Source organism: Eutrigla gurnardus (assembly GCF_963514095.1).
Source record: "Eutrigla gurnardus genome assembly, chromosome: 10".
NCBI lineage: Eukaryota > Metazoa > Chordata > Actinopteri > Perciformes > Triglidae > Eutrigla > Eutrigla gurnardus.
This window is the reverse complement of record NC_139924.1, coordinates 28,400,813-28,417,332: the sequence shown is the minus strand read 5'-3', so window position 1 is coordinate 28,417,332 and position 16,520 is coordinate 28,400,813. Positions and strand designations below refer to the sequence as shown.

The following is a 16,520-nucleotide window of genomic DNA, read 5'->3' as shown; positions in this document are numbered from 1 at the left end:
AATTATGAATAGAGTATCGATGTTTGGAACCACATCTGCCTTTAACAACCCTGAGTGCTGGTGAGTGACTCGTATCGGTCTGACGTGAACATTATTTGTTGCCACATATGGTTTCCTTTTAATATATTTACATCAGATTGCGGCTAAAAACTCATTATTATCTCTCATTCGTCTCAGCTGGTGGTGAATTGATGTCACAATGACATGTTGTTTGATAAATTCTCTTTTCATTCATAATAATCCTCTTAGATGTGAACAATAACATATTCCGTTTGACATTTTTCTAAGTCGTCAGTAGTTTCCAAACAACCGGAGGGAAGGAACGTTGAGTTTTCTGATGTTTGTCATCTCAATCTAAACAAACACGACTCCCTGGAAACTCACATGGATGTTTTTTGTTGTGAATGAGTGAAAAAATCTGTTCCTGCTTTGTAACATAATCTATTAAAATTCAATTTACCATGACTACTTTTTGTTTTAACTAAAAAAAGAAAAAGTAACGTTAAAGCGAGGGGCGATCCCGACTGACCGGCCTGGATGAGCAGGAACTCCTTGGACTCGGAGCCGATCTCGTTGGCGGCGGTGCAGTTGTAGCTCCCGAAGTCGTTCTCAGACTCGGGGGTTATCTGGAGGAAACAAACAAAGAAGGGCAAATAAATGAAGGGCAACGTAGCAAAACAGAAAGACAACAAAACGTGTGTCAAACACTCCGAAGGTGACCTTTTTGTTTGTCCATTAGAGAAGCCTATTTTTATTTGTTGCTGTGAGCTTTTCCTGCTGCTGAATTATTCATCACATCTTTTTTTTCTTCTCTCCACAACTGGAAGAAAAACCCCTTCACATCTGAAGCTCATGAAATGTTGATGACACAAGGGGAATGTGTGTGTTTTATGAACTGTAAATCGTGCTTGGACACGTGTGTGTGTGTGTGTGTGGACCTGCAGGTAGCTGGCTGAAGGACTCCTGAAGATCTTGATGTTGGTGGTGTTGGAGTTGGGGAGCTGCAGTCCGTCTCTCAGCCACGTGATGGAGGCGTCGCTGGGATGAGCTTTGACCTCACAGCTGATGTTGACGGCGTTGCCCTCCCAGGTGTACACCGCCACGGAGCCCGCGATCTTCGGAGCGTCTGGATGAACAAATACACACTATTAAGGTTCTCCAGAAGGGAACCGTTGTTAACATACTCACGTAGAACCAGAGGAAGTAGAGTAAACCAACTACTGTACTCAAGTAAGAGTTACTTTAGAATAATACCACTCAAGTAGAAGTAATCCAAATACTTACAAAGTAACGGAACGTAGCCCAATGTAGCGTTTCTTCTTCACAAATATACGATGTTGCATTAAATCTACTCTTACAATGTAAAAAGTTACTGGAGTAAATGTAACACGTGACTACGAGATTGGGAATCACAGAGTAACTCACGATACGATAATATCACAATATTTTGCCCGCGATAACTATGATATCACGATACTGCGATACACGATACATTGCAAGAAATCATCTACGATATGCATCACGATATCTGTCTATCTGAAGGAGAAAAAAATAATCCTATTCTGCGTTTTTCAGATTCACAGAATGTGTGATTTTTTAAAACGCGATATTTGGATATCGATCATGTATCGCAGCAGGGAGTATCACGATATTTTGATATATTGTCCCACCACGCGTTACGACCCACCTCTACATGTAACTAAGCAACGGAGGTCCTTCCCGTCTCAGACCCCCGATTTAAAGACCACCGTACTGAAAGAATTCAATCTGAAACAGGTGGAATAAGAGCTGAAATAACAGCTAATAAATTATTTTTTACCCCGTCTCTCCATTGTGTTATATAATATAGTATAATAATGTTGCCATTAAAAGCAGAGTGATATTATTGGAGTATACGCTGTATGAAGGGCTGGATCTGAGGGAGGGTTGGTGTGTTTTAACAGTTTTGCAGGTTGTAAAGGATGTTTTTGCGTATTGAAAACGAGGGGGAACACTCACAGCGGACCTCCAGGTACGCCGGCTGGTCGTCCTCTCCGATGGCGCTGCGAGCCGTGCAGAGGTACTGACCCGCGTCCGTGTACTTGACGTACTTCAGCGTGAGCGAGGACACTCGGGCGTCGCTCCTCACCACCACGTTCCCATCCAGACTCTAAAAAACATTCACATTTACAGCATATCTCATTTCTGCAAAAATAAATAAATAAAATGCACAGATGCCGGGACCTGGAATGAAATAATAAAAGAGGAAGCGGCTGCCTTTAATGACCAGCGGAGACATTACGCTGATGAGAAGAGGCAGTGTGCTTTGTAGGAGCGTGGAAACAGAAGGACGCGGTTGACAGAACAGGGGAGCGTATCAATAATAGACGAGGCGCTACGAGGAGCCATCCAGAAGCTTTTCACACGGACGCTTCACACATCCTGAATGTGTCGCTGACGCACCACACCACACGCTCGGGATGATGGGAGATTTTAAAAATCGTGGGTAACGATTCATTTTCATTATCGGAAAATATCGTCAAAAAATATAATTGAAAAAGCTGTTTAGCCAGGAGACGTGTATGATAGAGGCTGTATTAATGACGCAATAAAAATATGTATTTTTTTTAACAAAAGGCAAAGTGATGCAAGATTGTTTAAGTGCCATTTTAAGAGCATATGTTAATTAATAAAAGAGGATAATATTGTAAATCTCAATAACAGTATTTTATCCAGGTTAATTGTTAGATGAATTTATACTTTATTCATGTTATTTAAGATTATTTGATTTGTTTTTACACAAAAAAATATGTTAAAATCTATGTAATAAATAAATAATACATATTTTTAAGTATATTTTGATTATTAATAATGAAATGAATAATAATTATTTCTGGCGTTTCAATTGGATGTTTTTCTGGAATAGTGACATTTTAAGTGGAAGGCTTGTTGTATTTGTGTAGTTTTGATCACTGCTCCATCGACTCACGTCCAACATGGCGGCGGGGGCGGCGGCTTCGTCCCAGCTCCAGCGGTGAAGGACACACGCCAAGCACATCCCAACCGGGGGAACAACAAAAAAAAGGACAGCTGGCTAACGAGATGTGTAAACGACCTTCCTGCTTGCTTTCATTAACTGGATATCCAGAGTTACAGCGTCCCGACAGCTAAGTGGCTCCGCGACCTTCAGGGTCAACGGCTCCGTGTTGTTGTGACGCCAAACCGCCGGCGTACGCTTTCAGATCCCATTCCTCCTTTTGAGGAAACATTTTACTCATTAACAACAATCAAACTAATTAATGCAGCAAATATTCAAGTCTCAAGGTTATTTGGTGGATTTGAAACGTGGTTATTTTTATATATATTTTTTTCGGCCACTACCCACACGGTTAGCTGTGTTGCTCATTCTATGAATGCATGATCCTTACAAGTTGTACTCGTTGTTAAGGTGACTAATCAGGCTTTCCAACGATATAAAATACAATACCAATTGGTATTATTAAACGGGAGGAATAATCGACCGAAATAACGTTTCCAAACTTTTTTTGAGGAGTTGATTTCGGGTGGTTTTAAACAGTAAAGCTTGGTGATTTTTTGCAGGACTGAATATTTGCATTACTGAGCATGCCAGCCTCTCTTCATGCTTTTAGTCCAGCAGGCAGGACAAACGGCCGGATGGGTTTCCACGTCTGCATGTAACAGAAACCCTGCTCACTTGTATTCAAACTCAATAGAGGAACGCACGTCTGGAGCATTAATAATGCACAGCTGGCAGCAGGACCACGCCGCTTACATAACACACTCTGACCCCCGGTGCAGGAAGGCGGTCCCCCCCTCATGGTCCTGATCCTGACTCCATATTCAGCTGTTTAACGGTCGACGCAGCATCACAACGTCACCGAAGCCAGAAAACACGAAGCCCGTTACCAACATCGTCTACCGGAGGGGAAATTACGCCGACGCTGCCATTTTAATGTTTAATAACAATGGATTTTTCAGTGTGAATGCAGGGCGATGCTGGTGATTGTCTTTAGGAAACCTCCTGATCAAACATGCATTATTTACCGGCTTTTAAGCCGAGCTGGAATGAAAGATGCAGCTTTGACCCTCTTAGATCACATCCTGCTCTTATTGTGCACCAATTTCACAACATACCCCTGAAAATGTACTTATTTTTATATCAAAATCCAAATATGATGCGTGCTTACATCAGCGCAATTATTTTGGCCCGGATAACCGTGATGTGGCGTTTGCATGACATCATCCATCTCATGCGAAGGTCGTGAGCTCATCTTTCAAACGCTGAAATCAGAATTCCTCCCGACGTTTCACCGGAAACATCCGTCACCACGCGGGAGATAAAGAGTCTGGAGACGCCGTTTCATTGGCCTTAAAGACACTGAACCAGATGTGAAAACCTGCTCTGAGCCGGACGGAGGGAGGTAGAAAGACTCTGCAGCCATAAAAACGAGAATCCACGAGGACGCCTTAAACTGGTGTCTCACCAGAGTCTCACGAGTCTCCGTCCTGCATACAAACCAGCTCTCAACCTGCACACTCCCACTCCTCCTGAGCTTGATTATGGGATGGATGGCAGGGAGACGTCCTGATTTATTCACAGAGCAGATGGACTTGAGCCCGTTATATCACGTCGGTAAGAGAGTCATTCCAGCTCCCATGCCTTTAACGTAAAACAATGCAAATGTGCTGCCGAGGTATCATTTGTGTAAAATAAAGTAGCATTGCATTGTTTTGGATTATTATTGTTTTGTTTGTGCAGCTGATGTTAAAAATAATGCATTGTACCTTCCAGACGAGCACGTTACATCTTCAACAGCATATTAGTGCTGATGCACAAATAAAGTAAATGTTGGTGCATCCGCGTGTAAATCACGTGGAGGCGGTCGTTACCGCCAGCGGTGCTTGATGAGGAAGTTCTTCCCCGTCTCCTGCAGGGAGAGTGTGATACGGCGGTTTGTAATCATGAGGCGGCACTAATGAGCTCATGGCAGAGAACGTCCACGCTGATTGTTGGGAATGTAGACTATTACAACCAGGAGCAGGGAAAGGACAGATTTGCTTGATGTGCAGAGCTTCCTGCAAGATTGGAAATAGAAAAGCGGAGCTATAATAATAACCAAATGGTTCTAAAAATACGTATTAAGTTGCTGTCAAACGGCACGGAAACAAAAGAGTGTTTGATCTTCAACCGGAGACGAGCGTTCACGTTTCTGCTCGTCTGAAGACCAAAAAAGACGTTGGAGCACTTTGATATTGGACGAGTGGCGTTTCTCACCCATCTGTGTTAAAATGTAAAACCACACAGTGTTTAGGAAGTCGGAGGAAGTGGGCAGCTGCCCATTCTTTCAGGGAACAAAGACATCTTTCATGTTCCCTCGCATATTCATTCATCTTTGGTCCAACGAATTACAGCTATAAAGAAAAAAAAACAAAACTATCTAAATACAGAACTACATGTTGACGTTAGAATCTAGAATCAGATCGAGTCATCTGATGTCGTCTCAGGGTTCCTCCACCTTCTCCAAAGTCACATTCAAGCACTCTCCAAGCATTTCAAGGTGCATTTCCATGCTTTTCCAGCCCCTTCCAGCTGTGGTAAACTCCATATTTGTACCAATCCAATGGTCAGTATTCAGTCTACTTATTATGTCACTTGTTCATCACATTAAATGAGATGTTATTGTCCTCTAAACAACCAACATGATGTTTGGAGACAGCTTTTTACAGAAGGACCACAAATGAAAGGAAAACTAATTCCACTAACAGATCCACAGAAATATAATCACCAACTATTTTCATCATCTGTTCATCATCAAAAGGCATTTTTCATAAAGAAATGTCAGGAAATGCTGTTTTCAGTCCCTCAAATATGGAGATCTTCTTTTCTCTGTTCTATCATAGATGTCATCACATACAACACACATTTCAAGACCTTTAGTCTAAATCCAAGACCTTTTCAAACCTGGAAAACACCACACTAACATGCAAGTGTTTTCAAGGATTTCCAGCACCAACCCTGGAGACTATAGCCCGTAAAGTTTCTACGGAAACCAAACATGTAAATCAAAGAGATGCATTCAGACATCCGTCTCCCTGACTCTTAATAGAATATCATCCAGACGGACGTGTAAGATAGAAGTCATGCATGAAGAATCTACCTTGTGTTGCTCGGGCCGAGTCCACGACGCCTGGAGAGGACAGAGACACAACAAACAAACAGCAGCTCAACATGTGACTTTGCAGAAAGTCTGCAGACACAATAATATGTGTATTTTGTTTTCTTCTCCTGCATGCTGACACAAGACGGCTTCTAACCCCCCAGACGTTAAGTCTTATTGGCATCGCGATAACGAATACGCTTCGAGATAAGAAGGTTCTTGGTTTATCAGGAAGAGGTGAATCCATTACACTGAAAACAACACAGATATGTCAGCGCGTTTGGTAAAAAATGAATTAATAAAAAGAAATGTAGTGCAGCAGTTATCGACTCACAATCCATCTTTTGACGGCTTAGAGCAATAATGAGAATCTAAAATCCAATAAAGCTGAATTTGCTGCAGCAGCGCTGGTCTATATATATATACTGTATATATATATATATACTGTGTATATATATATATATATACTGTATATATATACTGTATATATATACTGTATATATATATATATATATATATATTATATATATATATATACAGTATATATATATATATATTTGGAGAGTTAAGTTTGGCTTATATTCAACACTTGAACAGATAAAAATGTGATTTAAAGAACTCATTATCTGCACCATATCATAGCCCCTGAAGGTGGATAACACTTAATCGGTGTCACGAAATGCTTCTTTATACCGTTCTAATACATTTAATCATGTTATTTTAGAGCTAATGAGGTACTACAAATCACACGTTATCAGGAGAAATAAGTGACAATCTGATGGAATCAACAAACAAAACACTTAAAACTGTCGAGTTAAACTACAAAGACACAGCAAAGCCCCCCCTGTGGAAAACATGCTGGATGGGTTTCATGATGCAGAACAATATTAAAGCAGGATGGGATGCGATGAACCCACACGGCGAAACATATATAAATAAAAGAGTTCGAATGACAAACGGCTATTTCATCAGGTGCAACTGTCACGTAAACAAAGAGGCAATCTGCTGGAATAATTGAACCGCAAATCAAACCATCAATTAATTCACTCATAATTAACGCATAATTAAGAACATATGGTGCGTTTGGATTAGAGTGCTAGACGAACAGCTTTTATTTTGAAAAGCAGCAAATTGAGAGAGAGAGACAGAGAGAGAGAGAGAGAGAGAGAGAGGCTTGTAATACAAATCACATGAAAAGCAGACAGTGTAATCTGGCTGTGCTCTTAGGGAGCGTTGTAAGTCCTCAACTGTCACAGTAAAAAAACACACTGAGCACCGCCGCCTCATTAAAAGAGCAGTTTGGCTGCATATCACCGCGGCAACGGGGAATCAGACGTAAGTCCCCCAATTAAAAAGAAAAAAAGCAGGCGTGCTAACAGTCTGGAACAATCGTCCTGCAGTAAAGTGAGCTGACGAGTGTCTCGTACGTGACAGGTGTTTGTTTAAGACAAAAAAAAAAAGGCGAACAAATGCAATTGTGCAAAACGTTTTGTAGTAAAAGAAAAAAGAAAAACGCTCAATACGGTGACGGCTCCCTCGGGATGTATCGTCTTTGTCCCCCCCGCCACGTTGGATTATCCTCGCTCTCTGTTTTCTGACAGGAAGTGTGATGTCAGCATGAAGACAGAAATATGCTAAATCCATAAACGTACAGGACGTAAAGCGATGACTGTGCATATTGTCAGTTAGCAGGCCTTTCTGTGTTTTGGAGAAAACAACACTTTCTCTCAGATTCATTACTTATTAAACACATTTATTTTCCTCAGGTCTTTAATATCTCATTGGTAATCAGGACGTTCTCTCTTAAAAAAACAGATTTTTCTTTTTATATTTGGTCCTTTCTTCAAACTAAATCTTCCTTCTGCATAGTTAAGAGTTACAAAAAAAATAAATAAAGAATCAGCATAATTGCAGCTAGGAGAGAAAAAAAACGATGGGCAGAATGTCTAATATGTATTCAAATAAGCCAAACATTCATTATGTAGATAATCTACAAGCCGCAGATAAATCCTTCATTTCCATTTCGGGTTATTAAGCAGACACACTTATCTGCAGCGACTCATTTCAAAAAGGGACTGAAACAAACTACAAGTTGGTAAAAAGGTTTTAGAATAAATATGGAAATGCTAAATATAATAAGAGGAATAAACAACAAACAAAATCGTCTGAAGATAAAGTGCTGATTTAAATTTGAAACACGAGTTGATGCGAACAACACCAGCGAGCTTTCTGAACTTCCTCCCTTCATCTCGTCCCATGAATGTACAGTAACACTGTTTATGTATTGCACGATGCCGTAATCTCCCTCAACCCATGAACACATCGTTACAACGGCTCGTTTGTTTTGTGTGTGTGAGGTGATTCAGAAAGGAAACGAGTTCAAACAAAGCCAGACGGGGTTTTAAATGTCTAATCCAACACAGAATGTTGGACGCAACATCGACTGTCTCTGGTTTATTCCTCCAGGTCTGAAAAAGTGAAGCCGATGCTGAGGTGCCTTTAACGTGCAATCCCTTCACTGGCCACCAGGGGGCGACTCCTCTCTGGTTGTATAGAAGTCCATGAGAAAATGGTCCTACTTCTCTCTGCTGGCCACCAGGGGGCGACTCCTCTCTGGTTGTATAGAAGTCTATGAGAAAATGGTCCTACTTCTCTCTGCTGGCCACCAGGGGGCCACTCCTCTCTGGTTGTATAGAAGTCTATGAGAAAATGGTCCTACTTCTCTCTGCTGGCCACCAGGGGGCGACTCCTCTCTGGTTGTATAGAAGTCTATGAGAAAATGGTCCTACTTCTCTCTTGATGTATTATCTCAGTAAACATTGTAAACATGAGTTTATGATCTCAATCTCTAGTTTCAAGTCTTCTTCAATCCAGCATGATGTTCATTTAGTACATTATGGTCCATTTAGAGTCCACCAGACCAGAAAGCAGGGGATGCTTTAGTTAGTTTAAAAGATAACTGGAGTTTTCAGTCATGACCAGCACTATGGAGCAGGTAGTGCAAATGGTTGTCATGGAAACACTGCAACACATGCAGCAAAGGAGGAGAAGCAGAAGAAGAAGAAGCTCATTTACATCTTATAGCACAGCAAAGATGATGGAATTGCTTATTTACCAAAACTGTTTAAAATGTGAAACAGAACGTTCCGTCTGCTCCTCGTTGATCAGTATCCGATAATAACCACAAAAGAAAAAAGTCTAATTTTTGTACAAACTGACTGTGATGTTCTCCGCACATAACTCCACTAATCCTCTTATTTGTTTGTGTCGCTGCCTCACAATGAAACTACTGACCTCGTACGTGAGATAACGTTAAAGTCGGGGAACAAACAAACAAATCAAAGCTGCTTCACCGACCGGGGGAGCCGAAAGAACCAGAAACAACCAAAGGAACAGAGATTTCACCGCCAGATAACCAGACATAACCCTACACTTAAGCATCGTTTTCCAGCGAGTCCGACCCGATGAAATACCGCCGTGGTGATGATGACAGACAGCGTGACGGACGGACATCGGATGGAACAAAGAGGACAAGACAATTAAAAACAATTAGCAGCCATGCATGCAGTCATTCCCACCGTGGAGAATCATTTCACAAGAACTACAAAAGGAAGACGTTAAAAAACTACACTTTCTACTCTACAGTCGCTCTGTCGGGCTGCTAATCATTTCTGTCTGACGACAGCTGTGAAGAGACAAAGAGCACGAAACATTCTGCAGGCTGCAGGAAAAACACGCCACCACCGCCACCATGATGCACGTCACATGACACGTCATCACGCCATCAGTGAAAACGAGGGGGGCATGAATCGTAGCTTCCTGCTGCATGTTTGCAAAGTGTTATTAATCACCTCGGACTCGATCTTCACAGCTACGGTGAAGCGTTGCCAGGCGATGATGTCATTTATGAAGTATACTGTCATAGCGATGGGACAGGAAGTGGAGGTGCAGCGTGTGTCATGGTGGCGGCGTGTTTTAGCACTCAATCATCTGTTTTTATTTTTGAATATCAAACACTGCCTCGTTTTTTACATCAATTATGATATGTTTTTAGTTTACAGTTACATTTGTTTTTATTGTTTTTACATGCTGCCTGTTAAATTACTTTTTTATACTATTAATCTATTTGGTACTAGATGTTTCATTGTTTTTGAATTGCATTGTACAGGAAAACAGGTTTCTTTTTACTTGAACTGTTGTGTCTGCAGGCCGTGTTGTGATACTCAAAAACAGGTTCCATCCTGCATTTGTTTTCAAGCACAAACGTTAAAACAAAATCTACAAATGGAAATGAGAGACAGACGGAGCCGGGCTCGAATCCAGCAGTGACCTCATGCTGTGATGTCGAGAGTTTTGGAATGATCAGGCAACGGCGACACAGAAATGGCATCTCTCTCTCTCTTTTTGTGTTTTTATTACACTATTAAACCCAAAAGTGTCATCTGATCTCGTGAGAAATGAGATCAGATATATTTTGGGAAGCATGCAGCATTTCCAATGAGATCATTCTTTTGGGGGTTTTTTTTCTCAAGAAACATCCGGGAGATTTTCACATAATAATAATAATAATAAAAAAGAGGATTGTGGGGGGGGGGGGTACTTTGCAACACTACGCCAGTACATTTCTGTGTTTCCACGTGGATTTCATACCTGGTAGATCCTGTTTAGATGAGCCTGTAGGAAGAGAAATGTAATGTAATGGACTGTCTTCAGAAGTTTACCTCTCCACTGAGGCAACAAAGACCTCGAAGACGCCGGACGATAAACATGTCACGGATGTTAAAAAAATAAATACATGTAAAAGACGGCAGCAGAATATCAATAGATATTACGACGGCGTATTAGGGTCGCTGTAGAAAAAAATAAAATAAAATAATATTTTTTAAAACGCCTCGTTAAGGTCCTTAGGGTGATTATATTGATGTTTTTTTTATTTAAATGAGGACAAATTGTTCTTATGGGTGTTTATTGATCGGGGCGGTTGGGCTAAGATGCTAGCGGTAGCTTTCACTTGTTGTCATAGCAACGACAAACATCCGGAACCAAGCAAATTGTTTATATCGGCTATTTAAAAACTCTTGTTTTCCCTTAAAATTGCCCCCCATCTTTCGGCCCTGATATGCCGTCGTATGATATTGATGGTGAAATTACAATTTTCAATCCCGAGCATGAGCAGGACGATGAAAAAAACAAAAACAAACTGATTGAAAATTCTAAATGAACACTCGATGGTACAAGTGCTCATTCCAGTAAAAAGAAATGTAGGAGCCGGACAGAGTTAATTATGGCCTCAGATTGCATGCTTATTTTGGGAATGTTCTAATTGGGTTTCTGATACGGATTTTCTTGACATTTGGGAAAACTCGATGGCGTGCGGCCGCGGTTACCGGCTGAGTATCATCGAGCTAATTACACGAGGATCCTCTGGGCCGTCTGGAAGGAGCCGCTCATTTAGAGAGGAAGGAATCAGTGCTAGAAAATCTAAACCAATATATCAATAGAAACCTTTAATTCATGTCAGAACAAGGTGTTGGGTTGAAATAGCAGGTGGTTTTAGAGCCTAGTTACTTAGATATAGCAGGTGGTTTTAGAGCCTAGTTACTTAGATATAGCAGGTGGTTTTAGAGTATCCGTCCCCGTGTACTAGTTACTTAGAAACCAGGACGCATGTGTGCTGGTATAAGAGGCAGCAGAGACGCTGATATATCGCTGCACTCTGGGTTCATTAACTCCAGGAGAAATTGCCTGCAGGCCATCGGCCCTCAAGGACCAGAACCGGACCACCTTTAACACGTTTCCATACATCGGGTATTCAGCGGTCATCCTCGCCGCCGTCGTTATCGTCTCACCTGCTCTCCTTCGGTGAAGACGTGCTCGCTGGAGCTCCAGCTGATGGTGGGAGTCGGATCGCCCGACGCCTCGCAGGTCAGCGTCACCTGCTCCTCCATCTCAGACGAGCTCTGGTTCTGGATGTACGTGATCCTGGGTTTCACTGGAGGAGGAGGTTTTTAAAACTTGTGATAAACACGTTTGAATCCTCATGTAACGTTTATTGAAGTTATCTCAAAGGAGCCGGTCTTCATATATATTTTTGTTTACATGTGACTGCTGTCTCACTGCAGCACACCTGGACTACCCAGAATGCACAGCGGGGCGCCGGAATAGTGGCGATGTGACTTCATAAGTGTGAGGTTGAGTATTATTCTTTCATATTTCCTTTCACTGCCGTCTGAATGCCTTTTAGTTTAAGTCTGTTGAATATAATTGTATTTACTGAATCTGAGTATTGTGAACATATATACCTCTACATGCTTATTTATTCAGAATGATTGATTTTCAGGTCAAGTGTGAAGTTTGCACCGCTCGGCTGTAATATCTATAAATATCTGCTCAGACCTGATGTTTACAGATACTTAAATATGCAAGAACAGGTTTATGACATCGTTGGTATTCAGGAGTGGTAGCGTTGCAAGGAAAGCATGATGTCATCGTTTCCCGCGGTGATGCAGAGAGCCGAGCTTTGAGGAGAATCTCAGCTAAAAGCAGGGAAATATCGCTAAAGACGGAAATAACGGGATTTTGAAAAAGCTTCAGTTTAAAAGGGAAAATAAGCTAATTAACCGGCAGGACTACACACACCGATATCACCGTTAGGATTCAATCTGTGGTCGTTACGTGATGAATATCAAGGCAACACCAGCAACAGCAACACCAGCAACAACAACAAGACAACAGCAATGACAACAACAACAGCAACACCAGCAACAACAACAACAGCAACAGCAACGTGGGCAACACAGAAGAAGAAATATATTGGCTGAACTCATCCCACTTGGACTCAGTTCTCTGGATCCTTCACACACACACACACACACACACACACACACACACACACACACACACACACACACACACACACACACACACACACACACACACACACACATCTCGTCTCTGTAACAGATGAACGTTCTCACCGAAGACTCTGAGGCTGAGCTCCTGCTCGCTCTCCCCCGCCTTGTTCCTGGCGATGCAGGTGTACTCGCCCTCGTCCAGCTTGGCCACGCCCATCAGCGTCATCTCCGAGCCGTCCTCGTTGAAGCTGTACTTCTCGCCGGCCTCGAGGATCACGCCGTTCCTGCAGGAAAACACAGTTTCACCCTCCCATCATCCTTTCCAGGGGCTCCTACACCTTTTCCAAAGTCAAATTCAAGCACTTTTCAAACCTTGAAAACACCACACTAAACGTGTTTTCAAGGATTTCCAGCACCCGTACGAACTGGAGGTCAACTTCACCCCATTTAATGTTTAATGTCTCTAAAAAAACAGGGTTAACATTATTAGTTTTGCTTGATATTCAGTGATCTTTCTTATTCGAATGGGGCAAAAAAAAAAAAAGAAAGTTAAATTCCAAATATGCAAAGTTCTCCTGGTCAAGCTCAGTGTTGCTTATGGGAGAGATTTGTTGGTGATTTGCATATTTTTCGACACATAATAAGATAATAATGCTTTATTAATGTGCAGGGTTACAGCAGCAGATGCAAAACACAATAATAGATTAATAAAAGTGATAAATAAACAGACTGGTCAACGTAATGATATAATATTCTGGATGTTTAAAGGGGTGGGGGAGGGGGGATGTTTCAAATTAAAGGGTCATTTAGGTTCAACACAGAAACATGAAGGTCCTGAAGATTAAACCTTGGTACCAATTTTTAATTATAATCATTTATTGAAGGATAACAGATGTTATATTTGAGACCACGCTGTATTTAAGTAGGCAAATAATAATCCTTCATTGACAAAAGTAGATGTTTTTCTTCTGAAAGCCCTTAGAAGATATCTGTCCTTAACAGTAAACTCTCACAGAAAATGTCTCCTTTCAATTTAACCTGTAAAAGCAGACGCCGTTCTCTGGCCTCCAGCTGCCAACACTTGTTTTGGGTTTCAACACGGCTTTCATACAAAGTGCAGCTCCTCTCTAGCTGCACAAGTGTGTAAAAAACAATTATATAAATATAAATGTTCAAGGGCAACAGGACACAAAAAAGCCAGCAGCGGCTCCAGGGCAGTTTGCACTTTGCCCCCCCACCAGTGTAAGTAGTCCTCACAGAGACCAACTAAACAGTTTCACAAAGCCGGAAGCTTTCAAAGGATCCCCTAATATCCCAGGGTGTCCGCTTGTTGCTATGGAAACACCAGGACTGAGTGTTTACATTTGTGTTTTCTGGTTCCGTAAAATTATGTCATCATCATCATTTAGAAATGATGTAGATTTTATAATAATAATATCAATGATGCACAGTTGAGTTACTCAAGCAGACAGAAGAGTCTACGAAATATCTTTGCAGGAAATATTCGGGAATAAAACTGATTATTAAAAAGATAAAGACGTTCGGTTTGGCTTCTTAAAGACGATAATTAAATCGATCTTTTATTATATTAACTATTAATTCTGCAAATAAAGATAAAGCCTTTGGTAACAATTGCTTTTTCAGTTGTCTAGTTTTTTTTCTGGTGCATTATGGGTAAAATAAGTGTGATTAGCAGGAAGTTGGCTGAAGTGAGATGGACAGAGTCAAAACTTTAGCGAATTAGATGAAACAGACGTTGACAACCTGTTGAATTCTGCAGTTTAAAAAGGTAATAAATCGCAATATATTTAATCACAAATGATTTAAAATCGTAATACGATCGTAACGTTATAATAACGTACCCTTAGAGCTAATATATGCTAACATTAGCTGCACAGGCTTTTAGGTTTTTAGAAACGAGCTTCGAATCCATTAAACCAGCCAGAAAATTTAAAAAAAAGTCAGTGGGCTCTATCATTGGCCGGTCTGGTTTGAGGGCGGGACCATGAACATTTGTACAGACATTCATGATCCACAGAGGATGAACTGTTTTTACTGATCTAACTTTTTCATACTTTGGTTAATAACAAAAAAAAAAAAACAGGCTCGGCAACCCTCATCCTTAGCAACCGTTGCTATGCTGAGCGTTGGTCTTACCTGGCCCAGGTCACCATGGGTTCAGGGTAGCCGTCGGCGGCGCAGGTCAACATGGCCGGCTGCCCGACGTCTGCCGTGGCGTTCACCTCCGACTGCCACACCCTGATGGTCGGCAGCACTGAGAGGCAACACACACACACACACACACACACACACACACACACACACACACACACACACACACACACACACACACACACACACACACACACACACACACACACAGGATCGTATATAGTTAAGCAGCCACAGATCCACAGCAGCGAGTGGGAGAGAACAAGAGACAAAGGGACAAATCCGGAGCACTTATTTTGGGCTCATTTGCTCGGCTCAGAAGTTGCCGGAAACAAGACTTCATTAGCATGGAACAATCTTTGATACGCCGTTGCTCGGGGCAACCGTTTCCACGTCGATGCAGAGCCCCGGTGGCCTTCCCGAGGACGCACAGCACAGCACGGCATCGTGGGACACAAAAAAAAGAGCTGAAGGAGCTCCCGCTCACCGTTGACGACGACCTTGATGACCCGCAGATCGATCTCGCCGCGGGCCATGAGGCGGCCCTCACAGGTGTACGCGCCCTCGTCCGTCTTCTTTATGCCACGGATTTGAAGGTGATTGTTGCTCAGCACCTTGAAGCGCACTGGAAGGAAAGCAGAGGATGGAAAGTCAAGTGTGGGTGCAGGTTTTCACAAAGTTTTAGAGGTTACATTTTTTTCTATTTATTCTAGTTTTTTAAATTATTATTATTATTATGAATAATATTGTTATTATTAATATTATTATGTATTTTTTTGGTTAATTTATTGTTTAACGAGAGAATACATAAGTAAGCATTATCATTTATTTACTGCTATTATTTACTTAGTTATAATTAAATACTATTTACTTATTATTGGTAGGTACACAGGTGTATATAATTACCTGTGTATATGTGTATATCTGTTTATTTATTTTACACTTTACACTTGAGTATTCATTTATGAATATATTTTTGGATGTCTTAAGTAAGAAAAATAAAAAAATAAAAGAGGAGTATTGGAGTAATGTTGTCATTAATGTATGTAATACTCTGAAAATAAAAATAATAAAAATAAAAGAAAGGAGTCGACTCCCTGATGCATCCGGCTCACAACAACGCTGTTGTCTGATTTAGTGACCAATATCTCGGCATTATTATCACAAATGTAAAGTTGAATTATGCATTTTCATCAAGCTCCATTAGTCCAAGGAATATGCAATATTATAGTCTGTCTGGGATACTTTTATATAAAAACTCTATCTTAGGCACCGATTATATGTAATTTCCACTTATCATATCTGTGATCCCAACACTCCCAACACAAAAAAAGGA

The 16,520-nt window shown here is 41.2% G+C and overlaps 1 protein-coding gene across 4 annotated transcripts in view; it reads right to left on the bottom strand.

Annotated features, from left to right (window-relative positions):
* Positions 1 to 16,520, bottom strand: part of ncam1b (neural cell adhesion molecule 1b) — a 69,071-nt gene that overhangs the window by 16,023 nt on the left and 36,528 nt on the right. For 3 of the 4 annotated variants that reach the window (XM_084019524.1, XM_084019525.1, XM_084019526.1), the window contains exons 5-13: positions 15,672 to 15,809; positions 15,170 to 15,287; positions 13,136 to 13,296; positions 12,008 to 12,150; positions 10,809 to 10,832; positions 6,159 to 6,188; positions 1,999 to 2,149; positions 939 to 1,126; positions 530 to 626 (exon numbers count right to left, since the gene is read on the bottom strand). In XM_084019524.1, coding sequence (XP_083875650.1) covers positions 530 to 626; positions 939 to 1,126; positions 1,999 to 2,149; positions 6,159 to 6,188; positions 10,809 to 10,832; positions 12,008 to 12,150; positions 13,136 to 13,296; positions 15,170 to 15,287; positions 15,672 to 15,809 — 1,050 coding nt within the window. The remainder of the gene's footprint in view (positions 1 to 529; positions 627 to 938; positions 1,127 to 1,998; positions 2,150 to 6,158; positions 6,189 to 10,808; positions 10,833 to 12,007; positions 12,151 to 13,135; positions 13,297 to 15,169; positions 15,288 to 15,671; positions 15,810 to 16,520) is intronic. The other variant, XM_084019527.1, reaches the window with a different exon arrangement.